Source organism: Pezoporus flaviventris, unplaced genomic scaffold (assembly GCF_033815535.1).
Source record: "Pezoporus flaviventris isolate CSIRO_AGI_PZ_B2104156 unplaced genomic scaffold, CSIRO_AGI_Pfla_v1 ptg000002l, whole genome shotgun sequence".
In the NCBI taxonomy this organism is placed as follows: domain Eukaryota; kingdom Metazoa; phylum Chordata; class Aves; order Psittaciformes; family Psittacidae; genus Pezoporus; species Pezoporus flaviventris.
In genome coordinates this window covers 45,627,294-45,651,523 of record NW_026892550.1, presented here as the reverse complement: position 1 = coordinate 45,651,523, position 24,230 = coordinate 45,627,294, and the positions used below count along the sequence as shown (strand labels likewise).

At 38.3% G+C, this 24,230-nt stretch overlaps 1 protein-coding gene across 5 annotated transcripts in view; it reads right to left on the bottom strand.

The window, feature by feature from the left end:
* CCSER1 (coiled-coil serine rich protein 1) overlaps positions 1 to 24,230 on the bottom strand; it is a 727,634-nt gene that overhangs the window by 421,304 nt on the left and 282,100 nt on the right. For all 5 annotated transcript variants that reach the window (XM_061477323.1, XM_061477292.1, XM_061477306.1 and 2 more), the window contains exon 7: positions 10,232 to 10,442. In XM_061477323.1, coding sequence (XP_061333307.1) covers positions 10,232 to 10,442 — 211 coding nt within the window. The remainder of the gene's footprint in view (positions 1 to 10,231; positions 10,443 to 24,230) is intronic.

The window sequence follows — 24,230 nt, the reverse complement described above, 5'->3', positions numbered from 1 at the left end:
GCAGTATTACTTGTTTTCTTATCACAAACTCTTCCATCTACCTTCTGCACTAAATGTGTCATTTAGCTCAATATTACTCATGAGCTCTAACAACTGAGTATAATCTGATCCTTCTACAGACTTGCACAGACATTCTGGATTTCTTCCATTGCTTGATCATTATTTTGCAATGGACTTTTCAGTATTTGCAGATTTATCAGAAAATGCAACTGGTGTGATCAGCCAAGAAGCGTCAGCTGGGACTTAGCTGACGGACTTGCAGCAACTGATCAAACCCATGGAAGTACTAAATGGGAAAATGGTTCCAGTTTTGTAACTGTTATAATTTATGGTCTTCAGGCACAAGTTAATTGTAGCCCATTGCACAAAACTGCTGATGTTGGGACATTACATATTCATTGCTATTTTTAATGCTTCTCTGCAAGGTGCTGTTAAGACTTGGCTTTTGAGGAGGCTGGGGCAGCATGCTAGGCAAATCTGTGCTGACCTGGAGCATGTCACACTGTTACATGAAAACATTTCATTGAGGAAACCACAGAAGAAATAAGAAAGAAGCTAATCCCTTGGCTTCTGGATGCATAGAATCATAGAATAGCTAGGGTTGGAAAGGACCTTAAGATCATCTAGTTCCAACCCCCCTGCCGTAGGCAGGGACACCTCACACTAAACCATATCACCCAAGGCCTCGTCCAACCTGGCCTTGAACACTGCCAGGGATGGAGCATTCACAACCTCCCTGGGCAACCCATTCCAGTGCCTCACCACCCTAACAGGAAAGAATTTCCTCCTTATATCTAATCTAAACCTCCCCTGTTTAAGTTTTAACCCGTTACCCCTTGTCCTATCGCTACAGTTTCTAATGAAGAGTCCCTCTCCAGCATCCCTATAGGCCCCCTTCAGGTACTGGAAGGCTGCTATGAGGTCTCCATGCAGCCTTCTCTTCTCCAGGCTGAACAGACCCAACTTCCTCAGCCTGTCTTCATACAGGAGGTGCTCCAGTCCCCTGATCATCCTCGTGGCCCTTCTCTGGACTTGTTCCAACAGTTCCATGTCCTTTTTATGTTGAGGACACCAGAACTGCACACAATACTGCAAGTGAGGTCTCACAAGAGCAGAGTAGAGGGGCAGGATCACCTCCTTCGACCTGCTGGTCACACTCCTTTTGATGCAGCCCAGGATACAGTTGGCTTTCTGGGCTGCAAGCGCACACTGCAGCTAGCTCATGTTCATTTTCTCATCGACCAACACCCCCAAGTCCTTCTCCGCAGGGCTGCTCTGAATCTCTTCTCTGCCCAACCTGTAGCTGTGCCTGGGATTGCTCCAACCCAGGTGTAGGACCTTGCACTTGGCATGGTTAAACTTTATGAGGTTGGCATCAGCCCACCTCACAAGTGTGTCAAGGTCCCTCTGGATGGCATTCCTTCCCTCCAGCATACCAACCAAACCACACAGCTTGGTGTCATCGGCAAACTTGCTGAGGGCGCACTCAATCCCACTGTCCATGTCAGCGACAAAGATGTTAAACAAGACCGGTCCCAACACCGATCCCTGAGGGACACCACTCGTTACTGGTCTCCAGCTCAACATTGAGCCATTGACCACAAAGCTTTTTATGCAGCCATCCAGCCAGTTCTTTATCCACCGAGTGGCTCATCCATCAAATGGATGTCGCTCCAATTTAGAGACAAGGATGTCGTGTGGGACAGTGTCAAACGCTTTACACAAGTCCTTGTAGATGACATCAGCTGCTCTACCCCTGTCCATCAGTTCTGTAGCCCTATCATAGAAGGCCACCAAATTGGTCAGGCAGGATTTCCCCTTCGTGAAGCCCTGCTGGCTGTCACCAAGCACCTTGTTGTTTTTCATGTGCCTTAGCATGCCATCCAGGAGAATCTGCTCCAAGATTTTGCCAGGCACAGAGGTGAGACTGACTGCTCTGTAATTCCCCGGGTCATCCATTTTCCCCTTCTTGAAAATGGGGGTTATATTTCCCTTTTTCCAGTCATCGGGAACTTCACCTGACTGCCATGAGTTCTCAAATATGATGGCCAATGGCTTCGCAACTTCATTCACCAGCTCCTTCAGGACCCACGGATGGATCTCATCGGGACCCATGGACTTGTGCACGTTCAGATTTTTAAGATGGTCTCGAACCAGATCCTTTCCTGCAGTGGGCACAAGGTCTTCATTCTCACAGTCCCTGCATCTGCCTTCCAAGACTTGGGTGGTTTGGTCAGAGCCTTTGCCAGTGAAGACCAAGGCAGAGAAGTCATTCAGAACCTCAGCCTTCTCCAAATCCTGTGTAGCCAGTTCTCCTGAGAGCTTCCTGAGGGGGCCTATATTCTCCCTAGTCTGTTTTTTATTTGCTGTGTATGTGTAGAATCCCTTCCTGTTATCTTTAATAGCTCTAGCTAAGTTTAATTCTAACTGGGCCTTAGCTTTCCTAACCTGGTCCCTAGCTTCTCAAACATCCCTGTACTCTTCCCATGACACCTGTCCTTGCTTCCACTTATTATAAGCCTCTTTTTTCAATTGCATTTTCCTCAGGAGCTCCTTATCCATCTAAGGAAGTCTCCTGGCCCTCCTGCTGCACTTCCTTCTGGTTGGGATGCAACTCTCCTGAGCTTGTACCAGGTGATCCTTCAATATCAACCAAGAGTCTTGGGCCCCTCTCCCGTCTAGGGCTGTATCCCATGGAAGCTTACTAAGCAGGTTCCTGAAGAGGCCAAAGTCTGCTCTTTTGAAGTCCAGGGCAGTGAGCTTGCTGCACGCTCTTCTCACTGTCCTGAGGATCTCAAATTCCAGCATCTCATGATCGCTGCATCCAAGGCTGCCCTGGAGCATCACATTTCCAACGAGCCCTTTTTGGTTGGTGAGCACGAGGTCAAGCATGGCACCTCTCCTTGTCGGCTCCTCTATTACTTGCAGAAGGAAGTTGTCTTCTACACAATCTAGGAACCTCCAGGATTGCTTGTGCCGGGCCGTACCGTCCTTCCAACAGATGTCAGGGTGGTTGAAGTCACCCATGAGAGCAAGGGCCTACGAGCGTGAGGCTTTTCCTATCTGTCTATGGAGTGCTTCATCCGCAGGTTCTCCTTGATCAGGCGGTCTGTAACAGATCCCCACAGTAATGTCTCCCATAGCTGTTTTCCCTTTAACCCTGACCCACAAACTCTCTGTGGACTGCTCACCTGTCCCCAGACAGAGTTCCATACTCTCCAGCCTATCCCTAACATAAAGGGCAACTCCTCCTCCCTGTCTGCCAGGCCTGTCTTTTCTAAAGAGCCTGTAACCTTCCGTTCCAACACTCCAGTCATAGGAGCCATCCCACCATGTTTCTGTGATGCCTATTATATCATACCCCTGTAGATGTGCACACATCTCTAATTCCTCTTGTTTGTTCCCCATGCTACGGGCATTTGTATAGAGGCATCTGAGCCGAGCTCCAACTGAAGCTGGCTCATTGGCTGGAGCGGCTAGGATATCTCTACATGGCTCCAAGCATTTATTATAGGTTCTGGCAACTGACTGGGTGTGTTGGGGTGGAATGATGCCCCCCTCCCCCAACACGTCTAGTTTAAAGCCTCCTTGACCAGTCTGGCAAGCCTCCTAACAAAACTGCTCTTTCCCTTCTTTATCAGACCAGCTCCACCAGGCCCCACTAGACCTGGCCTACAAGCTTGGGTCCCGTGTTCAAGACACCTAAACCCCTGACTATGACACCACCCTTTTAACCAGTTATTAACCCGGCTAATCCTCCTAGCTTTTTTTAGGTCCTCCCCTGTATCCTGGAGAATTGATGAAAAGACCACCTGAGCTCCAGAGCCCCTAACCACCTCCCCCAGGGCTCTGTAGTCCCTCTTTATGCTCCCCAGGCTACTACTATCTATATCCCTAGCACCCACATGTATCACCAGGAGTGGGTAATAGTCCGTGGGACTTACTAGAGCAGGCAGCCTCTCTGCCACATTCCTGATCCATGCCCCCAGTAGGCAACACACCTCCCTAGAAGCAGACATGTAAATCAATACTAATATCTAGCTGTGGAAGGATGATGTTTCATGTTGATCTGGTTTCAGTAAGGCTGCAATACATAGACATACGTAGTTTACAAAAATTAAGCCATCAGAACAAACAGAACATAAATGGACCAGAGAAATATTTCGGGTTTTTAGCATTAAAAAAAATAAGTGTATTAATTTGAGACTGGTAATTCTCAAAGTGTGGCTCAAAAATACTCTGAATGTGGCCTGCAAACAAACTTTATTTTGAGTGAAGGCAATGGCATGGCCTGATAACTGAGTTGGATTTTTTCAGTTCTTTATGTTGAGCTGAGATTAGTGTGACTTCTCAAGACTCAAGGGCTGTGTGCCAGTCCCAGCCTGTAACTTCACACTTGTTAAGTACTCATGGAGTGTTAGCAAACGAACACACTCTCAGGAGCACCTGCTGTAAAGTATGGAGATCCTGAAGAACAAAGGAATCCACAGTTTGTTTTCTACTATTAAATACACTAATAATGAATAATCTTAGAATAAAATAACTTTGCTGCCAAAAAGAACATCTGATTATATCGACTGGCTCCCGATATTCTCTGTTACGCTGAGATATTCTACTAGAAAATGCACAAGCAGTGTGACAATAGGGTGTTCTGCTCTCTCTTTGCAAGCAGCTGGGCAAGGGCATACCAGTGTGTATTTCCAAGTGAAAATGAAATAAATTCAATAAATACTATTACTAAACCTAGTACATTTTTAATTATTTTAATTTATGGGTGTCAACACACCCTAAAATGAAGGAATTACCAATTTCTAGCACGAAATACTTGATAAAAGGGACTGCATTAAATGCAGAGTTGTTGAATAAATCAGTAATGCTAGCATAGTTAATTACAAAGTTACTTAAAGGAAGAAAACCTGAAGTATTTTACACGGTATTAAACTTGCAATTGCTTCCTAAGTGGCTAAAAGACAATATTAGTAAACACCTTCCATAGTGAACTACCAAAAATGCTTTAATATCTTAAAAAAACATAGTTTAAGGCCAATTCCATATTGCTTAGCAATCAGGCTACAAAATACAGCAAACAACATGTAGCTTTCTCTTAGTACTTTCCATTAGTAGATTGCAAGCACAGCATAAAAGTAGACTCTATAATTATGCATATTTTACTGATGAGGTGAAAGATGCATGGGGAGAAGTAATGTAGCCAGTGATATCCAACAGGCTAATTGCAGACTGAGTGGTCTCACTTTGTCCTACAAGTCTCAGGCAACTGTCACGGCCACTGTCATTTTTTCAAGTGTAATCTAAACACACTGTATTGGACACATTAAGTTTTAATGACAGCCACAGACAGCTGCAATTTCCCACAGTAAAATAAATGATTAATTAGTAAAACACAGTATGCAATATATGTCCAGAATGACTTATCCCTATTGCTAATTGTAGTAATTAGCTTCCATTTCTAAAGCTCCACAGCCTGCATGGTGTTTTGCAGAACGCGAAAGAAGCATGGCCATGCACTGAATAATTTACGTTCCAAATTACACAAACATACAGTCAACGTATCTTAATTGTCTAGATTAGCAACCAGTAAGGTCACTTCTAATAGCCTCATAAAAAAATCTGAAAGTAGAATTATGTATTTGATAACCTATATATTTCAAAAAGAATACAGGGGAAATATGACCTATAGAAATAAGCCTAAATTTGGATGAGATTTTGGTTTTACTGGGACATTCATCTCAATATCTAAAGTTTTAACAAAACCCCATTACACCACTGACTAAATGGATTCCTTCCTAAAATAGCTGTATTTTTTCCACTATGTTTATTTCAGCACAAAGACCCCCTTTTTTTTTTTTGCCAGGCACAATACAAAAACCATACAAGTTTTCCTCATATGTCTTTGCCTAAAATGTTCTACCAATGATTTCCACAAAGGCAAAGCCGTTAAATGTCCTCTCAATTAGCCAGCCTTCAACATTGCCTCAGTAAGCTATAACTCAAACCATAAAAAAGGTAATGGATGGAAATAATTTCAGTCTCACCTGGAAGAGTACAAGAAAGCCCATATATTGTTTGGGAAAGAGGCATTATATGTTCATTACTGTTGATAGCAATAAGTGAGGCAGAAGCTGCAGTCTAAATTTTAGAAGCTCATTGACTATAAGCAATCAATTAGCGGCCACAAATGTAATAAAACATAGAAAGCACAGCATATGGGGGAGGAAAGATGACACAGATTATGAGTTTAAGACTGGCTCAGAGCAGAAAGGCCTTTCTGAAGTCAGAAAGTGAAAAATTAATTTCTTAGGAGAGAGCAAACCTGCCCTCAACCAACTCACTCCTGACTTAGTTTTTTTTTATTATTATTATTCTTTTTTATTTTGTTTGCTTGTTTTTTTTTTCTTTTTTGTTTTTGAATGAGTGCAGTTACTACCGAGAAAAAGATCAACACCAAGCAGACTTCGAGGAAAAAAAAAACCCCAAACAGTTCAATAAACATAAGTGAGATGGAGAGAAAAGAGAGACCAAGAACTACTTGTAAATCACAGACAAGCTACATGACAACTTGTATTGTCTTATATGGTGAAGTGGCTTTCATCAAGCTGCCTGTGTCGCTAATCTCTGGTGAAGTTTTTCATGAAACTTTGCAACCCCAAGTCTTGATTATTCCATTTATTGCACATTTATCTGTTAGGAATGGAATATCCAACAAAAAGCTGCCAGATAGAGTGAGACATACTTTTTGGATTAATTTCTAGTGGATCACTGAGTTTGCTCATGTGCCAGGGTCCTCTAGGCTCTCTTCATCTTTGTTCAATGAGATTCTCAAAACATTAGGGAACAATCTGCCTTATGAGACTGGCATGGCCAAAGCTATAAAGAATTATTAGTAAACATTTTCAAGGCTTTTTCACTAAAAGTGAACTGGTAATTAATTCTCTTAATTGAATGATCATTCATTAGTCTTACTAAATACATTACCTAATAACATTCTCAATCTTGCAAGTTACTGCCATGTTTTCAATTCCCCTTTTCACGGTAAGACTAATAACAAGCTAAACTCACAGCTATATAACTTTGCAGCACAGTACAGAATATATTGTATGCACTTTTTCCATTTAGATTCTTCTATTACAAGCAAGTGCAACGATAAAAAGAAATATATTTTACTAGCTAGTATTACATTTTGGAAGATCATAATTAAATTATTCCTGAGAAGCAGTGCTCAGTGCTTAAATAGAAGGATTATATTGAATAACAGGGATAGTATTTTAACTCAATTAACGTCTTATTTTTCAATAAAGAGGTGTAGACAACACTAATTTCTTGTTTTACGGGTAACATCAGCTATGAAACTGAAATACTGCAGCTTTTTTCCTGATAACTCATACGTAATTTTTCCCCTTGTAGACTGTATGCTCTGTATATTTTTAAACTGTGTGAAATATGTGACGTTATTTTCATAAATATACATATTTAATACTGTTATAGCCAAAAAATATTTCACTTCTATACCGTATAATCCTGCCACAGCCTATATTCCACTACATCTAAAAATATGTGAACATTCCATGGTAAGGAAAGTGGGCTTCTTTTATATCTTTTAATTCAGTACTGTTGTGAGTTTGATTTATAATATTGATTTGGGCGGAAGTGATTTTTGGATAAAGAAATTACATCTAGTTACAATGGAAGTAGGGTACCTTCTCCATGGAAACTGCCTGCCAAATATGCTTAGATGACTTATTTATCACACTCTTCAACACAATATATCAATTTGATAGAATTATATTTTCCTGGACTCTTCGCTAATAATTTAAAAGTGACATAAATGTATAAAATTCTGGATTTCTAAAGATAATCAAGTTGTGTCATTCCAATATAAATTTGTGATATATTTCAAGGTCATCTTCTCTTTGGTTGTTCAAACTAGCTACTCATTGTCTTTTGAATCCTATTCTGTTTTTGGAATAATTCCTACAATTTTTATTTGTTTTAAAGAATATATTTTTTGTGAATATTTTGTTGCTATTGCTCTTTCACTTTCCTGCAATTACACCATAGCTGCTGCCCACTGTACAGTGGATGGGGTTGATAACTCTTTATGGAGATACGAAAACTGTGTAGTTTAACATGACCTTGAAAAATAATTTTTTGTTTCAAGAATTAGTATGTGCACTTATATCAGTATAACTGGAAGATTGCACTACATGTCAGCTATTTCTCAGATAAGGCTACTAAAAAGTACACTCCTATGTATACAGCACAGTACTTCTATTCCTGCTATTATACAAATAACTCACTTAAAACCAAAATACAAATAATTCAAGGTAGTAAAAGTTTTCAATAATCATCAGATTGGTCATTTCATTCTAGCCATGTAAGTTTTGTTCAGCTGCATACTAGACCAATGTGTACTACTACTGGAATATTCCATATCAAAGGTGCCAAAAAACAGGGAAGCAAATAACAGCACATACATAAGTGCATCGCATGTAACATCCACCTGTAGAATTAAAAAAAAGGCCATTTTGATTTCATAAAGGAAAGCAAGGCAAGAAAAAAAGGAAAGGACAGAATCACACTGCGTTACAGTCAAATGGGAGGATGGAAATTACATGGTACAAAGGAAGTAAAACACTGAATGATTAAGATAAAAAATAAAATTAGTTACATAAAGATGTATTAGTAACTGGACATGAATTTTTCACACTAGAAGCAACAGAACATGCTCTCAGTGTTAACAGCTCAATGTTACAACTGCTATGTCATGTAATATTATAATTCTTATTATTTATTTCCATATATAATATGGTTACAAATCCTTTTCAGGGGAAAAGCAGCTTTAAATGCACTCTATATTCTGACACTGCATAAGCAGGAACTGATGGAGAATTAATGATTTCAATTTCAGTTTCAGCAGAAGTCCATTAAGAAGCCCAACAGCATACATAAAGCTGCTAGTGAACTGAAGGAAACTGAAAGGCATAAGGCTTGCCATAGAGCAAAAAACATGCTATTTAAGAGGACTAATGGATGACTATTAAGGCTAAAATTTTGACAAACCTTCTCAGACAGGCCAACAATTTGTTGAATTTATATACAGATGATTGAAAAGAGAGCATTAAAAAAAGAAAAAAAAAACCAAGCAAATATCCCAGGAGACCAAACAACAACAATCAAAAAAAAAAAAAAACAACCCACAAAGTCTCAGTTAAGTGACTAGCACTTAATCATACAATGAAGTTGCAACAAGGGAAATTCTGATTATATCTTAGGGAAAAAAATTACAATGATGTAGTCAAATATTGGAACTGCTATCCAGAGATGACGCAGAAACCCCACGAAGGCACCAAAATCTTAAGTAGACAAGGCCTTCAGTAACCTATTCTAAGATGAACTTGCTTTGGGCATAGAGATTGGACCTCTGAACCTACATTATTCTGTAATCCTATGAATTACATAGATTTAAAAAAAATATCTTTGTAGGTCTCAAAGACAACACACATTGCAGTTCACTAACATGAAACTGAAAGCTTGCAAAAAAGATGTCAAATCTCCAGAGCTGGAAAGTGGCAAAAAAATAAAACCAAACCCCAAACCAGCCTAATAATAATTTGATTTCTTCTAAAATGCTAAAGGGAACTGGATGTAAAAAAAAAAATTCAAAGCAACACTTGCAGCCCATGAGGGAAGCAGGAGAATACAGCAGGATAGAACTAGTCAGGACTCCTGAAATTGTTAGAATGGCCTATGAAATCCTATTTAAACAGTCATTTACAAACTCAGGCTAGTAATCTTTAAGTTCAGTCCTGAAACTTAAAAGGACATTTCTTTTTCTTTGCATCTCTCCTCTGAACTAATTGCAGACCTTGTATTGATTAACAACTGTAGTGAGAAAACTGAAAAGCTCTAAAACACTAGAGGGAACCTATAGAGTTTATTTTGATATAGTACTTCTCCTCTGCCCTCTTTTTGCTAAAAGCTAAAGAGAAACTTCTTACTCAGCACACCAAGATGGTGGTATCAGTTAAATTCTGTTATAGTATAAGCTTTCTTACCTCTACCATGTTGAGGCACTACTATTTATACTTCTGCATCAATTCCATATATTCCAGCCATATTAAGACATCAGGTCCATAAACTTTCCCGACCCTTTTCTGCTGCTTAGCTCATTAATGCTGAAAGCTATTAATTTAACAAATGACTGGGTGATTACCTCTTGAAGAACCCTCTTCATTTTCAGAAGCAATGTCTTTACAGCTGTGCAGTCTTGCAGCATCAGTCTGAAGGGCAAAGATTCAATGCCTCCACCTTCTTCCAGACCGGTAAAAGGCCACTCCACAGATGGGCTGCCAGCCAGCTGGCTAACACGAGGATACCTGGGTTCTCCTTGGTCTACCTCCTTTGACAGCTTCAGAGATAGGTTCCTTACAAGAAAAAACACAAAGATCAACACTGAAACACGAAAACTAACTCAATTTTTGGCTTTCAGTTTTTCTGAGCTTAAAGACACATTACACTTCACTTTTTGAGCCTGCTGGCATGAATGGCCTTTAAAACATACATGTAGCCATATGGTGCTAGCAATAAAATATGCATTTATAAGTGTACCATTTTCTACAGAAACAAAAACCATGCTTTATCTCACACCCTTAAAAAAAAAAGCCATTTTCTTAAAATATCCTATGGGCAAAACTGCTGTAGGTATATTTTATTTCAATTCCATTTTATAAAACAAAAATAAAAACAAAATCAAAAACTCTGGTGTGCTTTCTAAAGCTAGATCACGCTCTTCCATATGCTTTGACTTAGCATTCAAAAGGAAAAGAAAACCACCAAAAAAATACTCCCTCTGGGCTGGCCCAGTGACATAAGATGAACCCACTCTTCTGCATAATAGAATTTGAAATGTAATCAATCTGTACTCACTGAAGTTTAGTTACCATTTAAACTGTTTAAGCAGAACATAAAACTAAACAACAGTAAGTTGTGGTTGAGAATCCTTAAAGACAACAGAAAGATGCAGAAAAATTTTGATGGACTTTGGAGATAATAGAATACCACTATTTTAAAGCATATATACCATCTTTCTTTAATATCAGAGCAAGTTATCTATAAAATTTTGCCATGCTCAAGCAAGTCCAGTGAAGACTAACAACAAGCTGAGAGGGCTAGAGTACATACTAAATGAGGAGAGGCTAAGAGGCAATTTTGCTCAGTCTTCAAAAGAGAAGGCACTGGGAGGGTGCAGAGGTGATGGATTCTATTTAGGAATGCACAGCAATAGAATGGAAGGCAACGGACAGAAGCTGGAATATAGGAAATTGTGAACAGATGTAAGAACATTATTTATTTAACTGTTTATTTATTATTGGTCAAACAGAGAAACAGGGGCTCAGAGATGCTGTGGGACACCCAACCTTGGAAATACTCATAACATGATGGTGCAAGCCACTGAGCAACCTTTTCTAATTGGATCTGCTTTGAGCAAGGGCTTGGAACAGAAACCTGTGGAGTTTCTTTCTCACCTCTGTGCTTCTATGATCTAGAGTTCATAGATTCAATCAGACAAATTCAGCCAAAACTTTAATAGAAGAAAAATAATTTAAATAGAGATTACTTGACATTTTGGTAAAACAGAATGTGACTCTATGTGTATAGAGACTTCTGCAGCATTAATGCATGCACAACTTCAGTGTTGCACCTATTTTCTCTTTGACCAGCAGGGAAAAAGGACAAACCTGAATGAAGAATAAATCTGAGAATGCGATTGCACTGTACAATAGTAGTATACTAATTACTGCTAAATTATAAAAGCGTTGTAACAGCAATGCGTGATGCCCATATTCATAATAAATTAATTCACTAAAATTAAAGATGTTAGCATAAGTGGTGAAGAAAGTGACAATTATTATTCAATTAATGTATAGTTCCAATTTTCTGTTCCATTTGAATTTTCATGCAACACAAACCACATCCTGAATTTTATGCATGGCTGTATTTTGGCAGGATAAAGAATATTTTTCCACAGGACATTTTCCTTGGTTAACTTCGGTTTCACATGAACCACATACAAAAAGGGATTAATGTGATCTCTCACGATAAGCAATTCCCAATGCATACTAGCAAACTGGAAATGAGGCTACTAAAGTTATCTTTTATGAGTTGTTCATTTTTATAATTTGCAAGCTATGTCATGTGCACTAGGTACAACATGTTAGATCAAGGAACGCACCACCAGAGATCATGGCTGTGAGCAGATGGCTCATGACTGCCAAAACAACTAAAACTTTCTAATCCAGGTTTTTCAAGACTCTCATAAAACAATGAAATTAGTAATTTAATTTAAATAATGTAAGGAAAAGCACCATAATAACATACCGCCACTCATGGTCATAAGAGTTTAAAAACTAACTCAATTGCTACTAAAAAATGGTGATGCAGAGTTGGTATATAATAAGCATTCAGATCATATAGTACCTCTGAAGTAGCTGAATAGAATTTAACTAATCTGTGATAGAAAATCTCTTCATTGTCTGATACAAATCCTTCTACTTGCTGCAGAAAAAAGCTCATTTTAAATTCATTCCAGCACTGATATTTCATCAAGTTAACTATTAACAGTGTCCAGGCGGTCTATTACAGTATTATTACAGTAATCCACTGCATTTCATCTCAAAGCAGCAGCAGAGATTTAGCAAGGGGGAAAAAAAGAATTTGTATTAAAATTAGACTTCTCTCCTTAGTAGTAAAATGCTTCTTTACCTCTGAAGTTGGAGAAGGGGCTGATTCAGCAATTGGTAGTGCAGGAGATCCTTACAGATGACCAGCCCCCTCTACCTTCCAAAGATGTGTTTATTGTAGTAAAAATGTTTCAGAAGCAAATGTTATCTCTGACAAACTTCTGGAACTGTAGGTTAAAAGCCTCAAGAGAGCTATATTAATTCTATAATATCAACATCAAATATTTCAGAAAAGTAATCTGATCACTTTTAAATATATAGCTCCTGTTTGAGCTCTAAATTTGCCCGACACACACACATGCTTAGACTATGTCCCTACTTTAATAAAACTATACCTGAAAATGTCCCTGAGCACTGAAATTCAGTCAGTGGTAAAGCACTTCTGAAATGTTGTGGGGCAACCCAGCTATCACTCTTCCAAATGATACCCTGTCATGGTTTGGTTGTCAGCACAGGCAGGTTGGATGGGACTGCTCCATTCTGGAAGATGACAGTGGTGTAGATGTGCAATACGAACCGTCTCATGTAGATGTCACCTCAAATCTCTGAGCACGGCTATGGAGCTATAAAGCTCTAAGCTTGAGATGTGAAACCCACTCAGACACCTAAGCAAGAGAACCGCCAGCCTGTTCCAAAGAAAGGTCCAAGATGAACTGTGGAAGCTGTGGCAAAACACAGCTGAGAAAAAGCTGATCTTAATTTTCTCACAGGTATTACAGACTTCACTTCCCAGATAATAAGTGGTTCTCATATTCTGTGTGATGAAGATCAGACAAAGCCTGACAGCACACTTAAAACTCGGCCCTCTAGACCAATGTCATAAGGAAACAGTAATTCAAGCTGCTCATGTGGAATCAACGTAAAGCCTTTGGAATACTTTCTAATCAGCTGCATGTTACATCTAAGGGGACCAAAAACGACAAAAGAGAAAAGCAATCTTAGTGTCAAGAAACATTACTGCCAGCATAAGGTCTGAAAATCACAGAAAATTTGTTACAAATTTGTAAATGCAAAATAGGGTGAAAAGCTGTGCAATTTGAGATGGTACTTTTAGACTGCTGGCTTGTTTCCTTTATATCTGGACATACCCAGTGAACACCATGAATGTGTTTCCTCATTTCTAAAGAATACAAAAATCAGAAGCTACAATATCCATATTTAGCAAAATAGTACTGCCATTAAGAGTTCTATTTCAAAAGCAGTCTTTATTGAAATGGAAGTGTAACATTAAAATAATCAATCATTGACCTTTAGCATTTTTATAGCCTCCATAAATCCAACACAACTGCATGTTAACTAACTGAGGAAGATACACCATTGTGCAGCTCCTTTCAAACCTTCTTTCCCTTAAGAAGGCAGAACAAAAACAACTTTATTATTCCAAAGCATCTTTAAGGTTTTTTTGCTGGGGGAAAAAAAAAATATATATATATATATAAAAAGAAAAAAAAAAAAAAAGACCTAAAGATTTGCAACTTGAGCTAGTTTGAGCTATTCTTCCCTTCCTACTGATCCTCAGATCAATGATTTGAAGAGTTTATTATAATTTGAATTTACTTACACAAAGATCCCCAGATTATGTGGAGTTTAATCTTCTTAGTTTTCATCAGCGGTACTCAAGACATTGCTATAGCAGAATTAGCCAAACCTAATACAATTGGTCCCACAGAGTCTGCACTTCCTGATACCAGCTTAACCGAAAAGAACCCACATAACACCGTGGGCATTAGGAAGGCTCTGCAAACACAGCAAAAGACCCCAGCCTCTAAGGGAAGAGCTGCACATACCTTCTTTCTTCTCTGAGGGCTTATCTTCTAAAGCACAGTTTTAGAAGAAGCCTTAAATCACTTATTTTCAGTGTTTGAGTGTGCAACTGTATTCATATACAAGTGCACCATGTGTATACATAGACATGTACTTTTACATATGTGTAGTTACAAAATTCATACAAGCACTCCTATATAAGCACATCATCTACACTTGATCTTCACTGAGTATTTCTGTAAAAAAAAAACCTCTTCCTTGTTCATAACTTGGCCCACCAGGAAACACAGTTCCTTCTGCACCAGAAAAATGTCATTCAGGTTATTTCAGGAAATCCTTTTTCATACAAATCAGGACAACCTTCAAACCACACTTTTCCCATCCAGAATTTTCTTTTTCCTTACCAGGAGCAAATAGATGAAAGGGATCCTCTTTTAGAAAAATCACTAATTACTATTTTGAGAAAGTTCCCTCAGCGGGACCATATAAGACACAAAAGAGCAGTTACTTCTGATTTTTAAAGAAAAATCTGCCTACCTCAAACACTTCTAGAGTTCAGTTCAAAGCACTCTGTGGCTCTCTTACAATGATGTATGTTACAGTCAAACCCTACAGTCATCCCAGACTGAGTCTTAATCTCCAAGTAATGTCTTGCTAATCCCACTTAGTAAGAGACATGGTCTACCCCAAATGTCTTTCAACTGAAATATATGGACACATTTTGGAAAAATGAAAAGTCTTTCCCCATATGTAGCAGGACTGAGGCATTGACTTTTAAAAGCCTGTTCCTAAATATTCCAGTGGGTATATCAAATAACGTACTGCTAGGTGCCTAAATATCCTCAAGCTCTGTTCAATGAGGGTAAAAGTTGCCAAACTCCTCAGTTCTGACAATGCAGCCTTTGCAATACTGAGAAGTTAAAAAGGTAACCAGAACAGAATTACCCATATTAGCATTCTTTGGCATCAAAACATATATCTCTCTGTCTCACACGATTTTTCAACAGTACTTCTAACAGGGAATGATTCAGAAGTTCTAAGGGTGACATCTCAGAATATTAAATTACATCATGTCATAAGGTACATATTGACATTTTACAGCTTTTAGAACTATGTATCATTTATTGGTCCTCTGATGCTACGATTTTACAAGGTCAGCCTTTAGAAAAACAATGTTCAGTATCGGTCACTATCAAATCAAACTATGCAACCACACACAAATGTGCACACAAACTCTAATGGCTAGTACTGCTATAAGTTAAGAAACTAAGGTTTCTATCAATGTCGTAAAGATTTCCTTTGGGCTAGAACCTGGTGATCTTGAAATATGGAATCAAATTTAAAAAATTAAAAAAGCCTTCCATTCTCAGCTTCAGCAAAAGTACAGCTGAAGGCATATCAAACCTTAATTTCCTTTCGCTAAATTCTACATGAGTCGAGAGCTCAAGCACACAAAAACACAACACTTAAGATTTCAGTCCTTTTCTTCCTCCTGGAATCTATTAGGAAAATTTAAATGTGATGCAAACAATGTAATGTAACACCATACAGGAATCAGATAATGTTCAAAAAAGTACCTACTTGAATAAGCTCCCCCAGTCTTCCAATATCAAGTACTCTTAGTACAGAAGGAAAGAAAGCATTACAGACAAAGCAGGAAAAGTAAATGAGGCTCCCTGGGCACTGAGAGTTTGGTAGAATTTGAGTCTTTTTAACTGGTTTTGGGAAAAAAATATCAGCAGGGGATCATTCTTGAAACTATAACTGGCATATGAAATATAAATTGCAGCTTAATTACGTACAAAAGCAAGCAGTAACTCACCTTACATCTCTGGCTAGGAAATAAACAAAAGAAGGCTTAGCTTTTATTTGGACAGAGAATGAATCTACCATTTATGACCAAAGTCACTGCAACCTTTGTAAACACAATGTACTCTGGACTGGACAATGCCTGAGCACAAATAAAAGCCAAAAGTACTTAAGTTTCCTCTCCAAATCTCACTCCATGGAGATGACCAACTCAGCCGACTCAGGACCAGAACAACAAAATTTTGGTCTAATCTATTAAAGAAGACAGGCATTCGAGCATGCCCAGTAAACTTTATAGTTCTGGATGAAAGGAGAAATATAAATTTGTTTAGCCACTATCACCTTCTAGATCAAAACATTTCTCTTCACCTTTGCTCTCGCTCTCAATGCTTGTGTCTTGCTTTTAGAAACTGTGTAAACAGAACATAAAACTTTCAGGTTTTTACGAGGTTAAAAACATGCTTTAAAAAAAAAAAAAAAGGAAAATCATGATGGATATTGGATATAATGATTGCATTCCAAGAAGCACAAGAAGCGCTTTCCTTTCATTTAGCTACCCTAGTTTCCCTTACTTAAATTACCAAATACATTCTACTACAGGTCAGCGCTTTTTTGTTACCAAGGCTTTCCAAAATTCTGTTTAAACTAGGTCTATTTCAAGTAGAAAAAAAACAGCAACAACAAAAAAAAACCCAAAACAACAACAACAAAACAAAACAAACAAACAAAAAAGTGTTTTCTGTGCCTGGTACGCACCTACAGAACTGTTAGTATAGGAAAGACAGCAGGGTTTGCAACAAGTATTTGCTTAGTAACTGGAAGAATTCACAGACATGAATTAGGTAAGATAGATTTCCAAAATTAGACAATTAAGAGGAAAAATCATATACTTTATAAAGGAGACAAACCACTCTGAGTCCTACCTGACCTATTTTTTAAATATCTGGGAAGCACTTAATCGTATTACTACTGCATAAACCAAAATGTTACCTTTTGATGAAGCTATTAAGCATTAAGAACACTTTTGTGATGCAAGCAGGCAATTCATTATACTTTGTGTTGGCTGAGAGGTTCATTGGAGATGCATAAGTCAGTTTTAAAGGGCTAATTAATATTTACCAAATACACAAAGTGGAATATGTTTAGCAGTCTGCTTGCTTTCCTGACGTCCCAACCCCTACCCTGCCTTTATCCATAGCCAAGTGATTCAGGGAAATCTTCCTGGACTGGGTCCAATTACAGGCTTTTGACCATGGCAGGGCTTGAGAACAGATACATACACCTCAAGTATCATCCTGTAGGTTATAATACTATAGTCACACATATTCCTCCACTAGCAAAAATGCACATGCTTACAGGATTAGATGGCAGTTGAATGCCAGGGATGAGAAGAAAGAGGACTAAAACATCAGCAAAGCCAAGCAATTAAGAGTTAAGGGATGTCTGTACAATAATTATGTAGTTAAAACTCTGTGGTATTCAGAAAATTCCAACTAGCAATCCTAAAATTTATTATTAGTTCTGTACATTTTCACACAATTAAATATGTAATCAGTAACATAATATAATTACCAAATAAATCAGTAATTACAAACACAGCTTTCTGAATGAAGATAACATTCAATACTCTATAATGGAACCAACATAATGGACCTTCATTTTGGTGAAAGTGTATGATTAAACAAATGTATCCCTTCTCATTGCCCTCTAACAGTTTAAGAATAATGAATAGGAAAGACTTGTTTTAAATTCAGAGGATACTTTTCATCTACTTTATGCAGGGAACTTGATTAATATCTCAGGAAGAAAGTGCAACTTTAAACCCCATCCTATTTCATCATCACATGAAATAGTTGGAACCTAATGTTATTGTTAAAAGAGCTTTTATGTTAAATTCTCTTTTATGACCAAAAAACGAAAGCATGTAATGGATTCAAGGACATAATTTATAAAGAAATCCAGAATATTCATTCTACTATATATGCATTCCTAAAAGACAGCAATACACTAGAGGTTTTTTTAATTCTTAAATATGATTCTTCTCAAGGTTTTTAAAAAACATTATGGAACTAATCTTTCGCAAAAATTTCCAACTCCATTTACAAACATACTAACAGCCACAGTGACTTCAAAAGCCTGCTTTAAAGAAAAGTAACAAAACATAACAAATTTAACATCAATGCTAATTAAATACACTAGTTATTTAGTGAAGTTTGCTGACAAGCGGCTTCATGCTGTTTCTGGCACAGCAGCTGCAAATAGCATGTGTTCCTGCTAGCTGAGTAGTGGATGTGCATACATATATTTGCTTCATATTATCACAGAGACTCATAGAATATCTTGTGTTGGAAGGGACCCATGAGCATCACTGCATCCAACTCCTGACTCCACAAAAGGCAACCTAAAAGTTAAACCATACATTTAGAGCAGTTGTTGAACTTATAAAAAAGAGCAGTGTTTTCAAGCAAGAACTGAAAAAGAAATCTTGCTCAGTTTGTTCACTGATGTAAAATCTGTTGCTTCATGATTAACAGTTCTGGGCAGACTTAGACATGAAATAATACGTATTTTTCCCACAGTCAAATAACATACACTTGCTGGGCTCCAGCCAAAACTGATCGTAAATGAAGTGTATAGAACAGAAAAAATAAACTTCCTTTTAGAGTAACTTCATAAAAGCTACTGTAGCAGTTTGCTTGTCCCCCACCCCCTTTTCTGCTTAAGCAATAGTCTGATGGTTGCATCTGGCCATGCTGGACTCTGGGAAGATAGCTAACATCACAGTAGTTAAGGTCCACAAATCTTACCCAAGAGTTAACGATCATAAGTCTTGCTCAACAGCTGAAGGCTAGTTGAGCATACAGCAACCCCAAAATACAGCTGGTATGCAAATATAAGTCAGTAATCTTACTCCATAAAATAGTGGCCAGCCCAGGGCTGGTTGAGCTCTCCTGCATGGCAGCAGCTGAACACCAGGATCTCCCCGTGAATAGGGACACCTCCCCAGGTTACTCCCCAAGGTCGGGAGAATCCTTATTGCATCAGATACTATGTAAATGATTAATAGCATGCTAAACTTTGAAATCTTAGCTAAGTGATATAAAAGATTCATTGTGCATATATAATCCTTAAGACATAAACCATGGACTAAGTCTGGATCCAGCCACCCCCAGACTCCTCTCTGAGGAGGAGCTTAGAAAGCAAGGGGGTCCTTTCTGAAACTCATGATTCAGTGCAAGGATCTCCCTGTCAGTTCTCTCTATGCAGTAAATACTCATGTATACCTTGCCGCTGAATCTTGTTAAACCGCTATCATATTTACCATTAAACATTTTTAAATCGTTGGTTTATATCAATAAACATATTGCTATTTCTCTCTTACGAGTGAAATGTATCACTTCATCTGCAACAACTACCCAAGAACTGTAGCTCTAACACTTTAAGCTAAACAGCTGGATCTTGTCTACGAAGAGTACGAGGTACCAATGTGAAATAAATAGCTCATATCCAGGCGTATGTTGCCTTGAAATGAATGTAAGAGACTGAAAGCTTCCAACCGCAAAGAAGTTTCAGGAACAACTCACTTTCCTTCCAGAAGCTCAAAGCCTCCACTTCTCCCCTGAACATGGCACAAGTCAATGCATCAACTTACAAAAAATGCCACTGGCATAGAGGCCAACAACTTACTAAGAACAAATTCCCACATATCCTTGGAGATGAAAGAGTCATGGAACCCTTCAGGTGTTATTTCCTTGTGAGTGTCCTCTCAAACTACCAGAAGGCTTGTATTCATTAGATGGTTTCACTTACAAGGCAGGTGTTGAAATGTATGCACTCAGATATTAATTAGTGAAATTAAACCCCTCGAGAAGAGCATGCTTGATTTTTTAAACAAACACATTAGAGACCAAACAAAAAGAAATCAATCAACTAATTAATGTGTAAATTAACCTAATTGCTTTGTTCTTACATGACATAATCACTAAGTGACACCACAGAAACATGTCATTGTATCAGACGGTGGAACTAGCCCACCTACATGGAATTTCTCTGCATTTTCCAGTATGGTCTTCAATGTCCTTCAAAATTTTCTTTTTGATTGTAAAGAATTGATTAAAAAAAAAATCAGAATATTTAGTTAGACTAAAGCACTTCAGCAGTGTTTCTCTACTGCCCTCTTATACAGAAGAAAACATTCCTCCTCCCTCTTCTCCCCTGTAATGTGACCTGCTATGAAAAAGTCAATCTAAAATTTAGCAAATTGCAGCCAGAGGCAGATGAAAAAGAGATGTTTGGTTTGGTTGATTATGACATACCAAAGCTCAGATCTCTAAAATCATAATTAAATATTTCTAAATCTTTATTTGTACACCAGCACACGGAAGCAGCATGCCAGAACTTCAATACTAGCACTGAGCTGTTTGCTGCTTACAATATTTCTGCGTCGATGTAGTGTTACTTGATAAGTGTCCATGAGTCACGTCCCATGAGAAGCTTTATTCTCTCTACAGTGCTCCATCTCTCTCTCTTTACTTCCAGGACATTAGGTCACCTACCTTTTAGCTTTGTGTTTTAAGTTCATCACATCAAAATTAAATGTTTATTTCAGTCGCTTACTCTCTTGCTGTTAATTCTCTTCTTTTGGGACTCCGCTTGAACTACCTGTAGGTTCAGTTACTGTAATTGCTTCTAGTTTGTGATGCACACCTTGTTTAAGGTTAAGAATAACATGCAGAGCAATATTGTGCAAAACTAAACAAGTATAGAAAAGGTGCATCTCACTGAAAATATTTGGCCCAGGATTTGAACTTAACATGTGATGTCTGAATTCTTTTGCACTGCACATATTCAAAGTTTAAGCAGTAAATAACAGCAACATTCAGAACATAATTTATTTTAGCTTAACAGTACTGTTATAACCTTTACCATTAATTCATTCAAGATTGTAACAAATATGACAATGAAAAAACACTTGTAAATGTTGCTTTAAGAAACTTATTAATAATTTAGTAAGATTATTACTTTACAATAAATTGCATAGCATTTCTTCTGCGAAACATTACAGATACATTATGTAAAAGAACAATTAATATTTTTTGTTACTAATTTTGGAAACTCTCTGCCAGGAGACCATTAATAACATGCAGCCCTAGTAATTGTTGGAGTGTGTTAAAACTTGCCATCCAAAGCTCCACCTAGACTGAGATTAAAACTAGACATGCCAACTCATTTATTTTCAAGCTACTTGGGCAATACCACTCCAGATTTGGGGATAAATTGAATATTTTTAATTAAAAAACCACAAAATGTTGATTTTTGGCCCTTACTTCTGCCAGATACAGCGTGAAAGTTCGATCCAAGCACACCTGATGGATTTTGAAAGCAGAAGACAAAGAACTCAAAAGACATGCCTGTGCACATATAGACATCGCACACTCCTGGAATTTCAGTATCGCTTGACTTATGACTGAATCTTCTGTGTTGCTAATGCAAGGCCATCCTCCTGGCTTTGCTTTCAGGGACCAGAAATCCATCAGACACTTGGCATTAGCATACATATTACTGGCCAGGCTGTCGTTCTCTAAATCTGACGTGAAAAAATTTAGGAAAGCTTCAGGTTGTGCATGCATCAACAAGGAAGATGTCACGCAACTACACACTGGAGGCTTGAGAAAGAGGCATGATTAATTAGCAGTGGGTAACAGAAGGATGAACAAGAAATCCGCTTGCTATTACCAGAACATTTTTCTTTTGTTTTTCTTTTCTTTTGTCACTTGAATAGAAAAATTTTAATTGTTCTCATAATCTGAGGGGTTTTGTGTTTGTTTGTTTTTTTTTTTCTTTTTTTTTCTTCTTTCTTTCTGTATGTCAAGGTTTTTTTTAGAGAAGAACTCTGTCTTCTTATGAACAAGAAATGAGATTTTTTTTTATATCAACTGTAATAAAAACCAAGCAGAAAACATGCCTAGAATAAAGAAGCTTTCTCTGTGCTATAATCAGGCAATAGTCTGGAGTGTCTCAGCTTTAAGACTAATGTCAGGACTTCAATACAATATACAACATCACAGGCTCTGATCAGAGGTGCTCTCTGTAGATCATTTTGGTGGGTGCCCTTAAAGCTTGCACAGGGGTGTGAATACCCATCTCCTGCAGCCATAACTTTGTTTCCAGCATGGACCTATGTGAATCCTATCTCATCTTCTTTTTTGTGCACACAGAAGGATACTTGACATTTAAAACCAGATAACACCGGCTGGTAGCAAAGGCGAAGGCTTCTATTCAGGTTAAGCCACATAAACACAGATCACTATCTTTGCTCAATAGTCTATTAAACAAAGCTCAGAATGCAAATACTGCTTTGCCCAAAGATGGTAAAAATGATAAAAGTCTTCCTTTCTGTGACATCTCCCAAAAGAGACAATCTCATTCGGCTGAATATAGTGAAGAGAAGGGAAGACCCATGGCATGCAGAACGCATATTTTTGTTTCTTTGTGTGGCCAGAAATTGTTCATATTTCTCTTACACAATATAGGGGAGTAGGGATAAATGGCTTTGGAATTTTTTTATTCCATCTCATTTCTTCTTCATCCTAATATCCCTTCTCCTGCAACCAATGTACCTGCATCTCCCACACTTTAACGTCTGGCAGCAACCTCTCAAAACTACTACAGAGGTGTTTCTAGAAGGAAGGTGATTATCTGTCACACACACAAACACACACACAAACACACCAAAGCCACTACGTTTCTTCTCCTGGAAGGCTTCATGCATCCAGCATAATAAACTAATGTAATTAAACACAGTCAAGCTAACCTCAGAACAGGCTGCTTTAGAACAGCCTTTGACCATCACTAGTATGAGAGTTTCAACAAAATTCCAAGCACAGTCTCTAAGTTTTTCTCCTTCTCAGCAGAACTACTGTCTATCTTTTGCTGAAATAAATATTCAGCTTGGCCAGGGCCATATGGCAAAACAATGCTTACTCGCAAAATGTGGCTGCAGATTGATTGATGGCTTGGCTTCACGAGCGAAGATTTGGGAAGGGCTTTAACCATGCTTACTACAAGCACGATGACCAAGGGCAAGTGTGATATGCAAATCTGGTTGGAAAAAAAGGGTGCTTAGGCAATCAGGAAGTGTCCAATCGGGACTGTCATCTCCTGCGCAACCTCGAGTGACCCATAAGCTGGTCTGCCCACATGCAAGGTTGGATCTGCACTTGTCACTTACCATTACGACCCTCGCCCGTCCATACAGACAAGCGAGAGTGAGCCCTTCCAGCCTGCGCAGTGGATTTCCTAGGTGAGGCGCAGCTTGTGCAGAACTGGCCCCAACCTTTACACCTGAGGTTTAACTGCCACGGCCTAGCTAGCTAGGACAGTGACAGCAAAGTCCACAGGCTGTAGGTTTTATTCCCTTAGAGACATTTTTATTAGTTCTAGAAGCAACATTTTGAAATGTTAGTATCATCCATCAGACAAAATGAACCAATGGGCTGCAGCCTGCATTTCTTATTTTATTTTTTGACACAACATCGTTTGTCAAGCCTTTATGTTTAATTTTCAAGAAAAAATGCAACGCAGGAAAAAGACAACGAAATGGAAATTTCTAGTTTACACAAAAAATCCCTTCTAAATTACTTTATAAGTCCTGCAATGTTATTAATTATTTTTAGAAAACAGAAAATACAGTAAGAATTCATTAACTTTATGAAGATGGTTCCTCCTTCATCCCATGACTCCTGAAATAAAGCCCTTCACAACTGAGACAAATGAAACAACTCATCTAAATGAAGGCAAACACTGTGAGACAGATGATAAACACCTTTATCCATGTGTCAAAAAACAGGGAAGAGCCAGTCTAAACCCACTGGACCTCTGATTTGCAGTTGCAAAGCA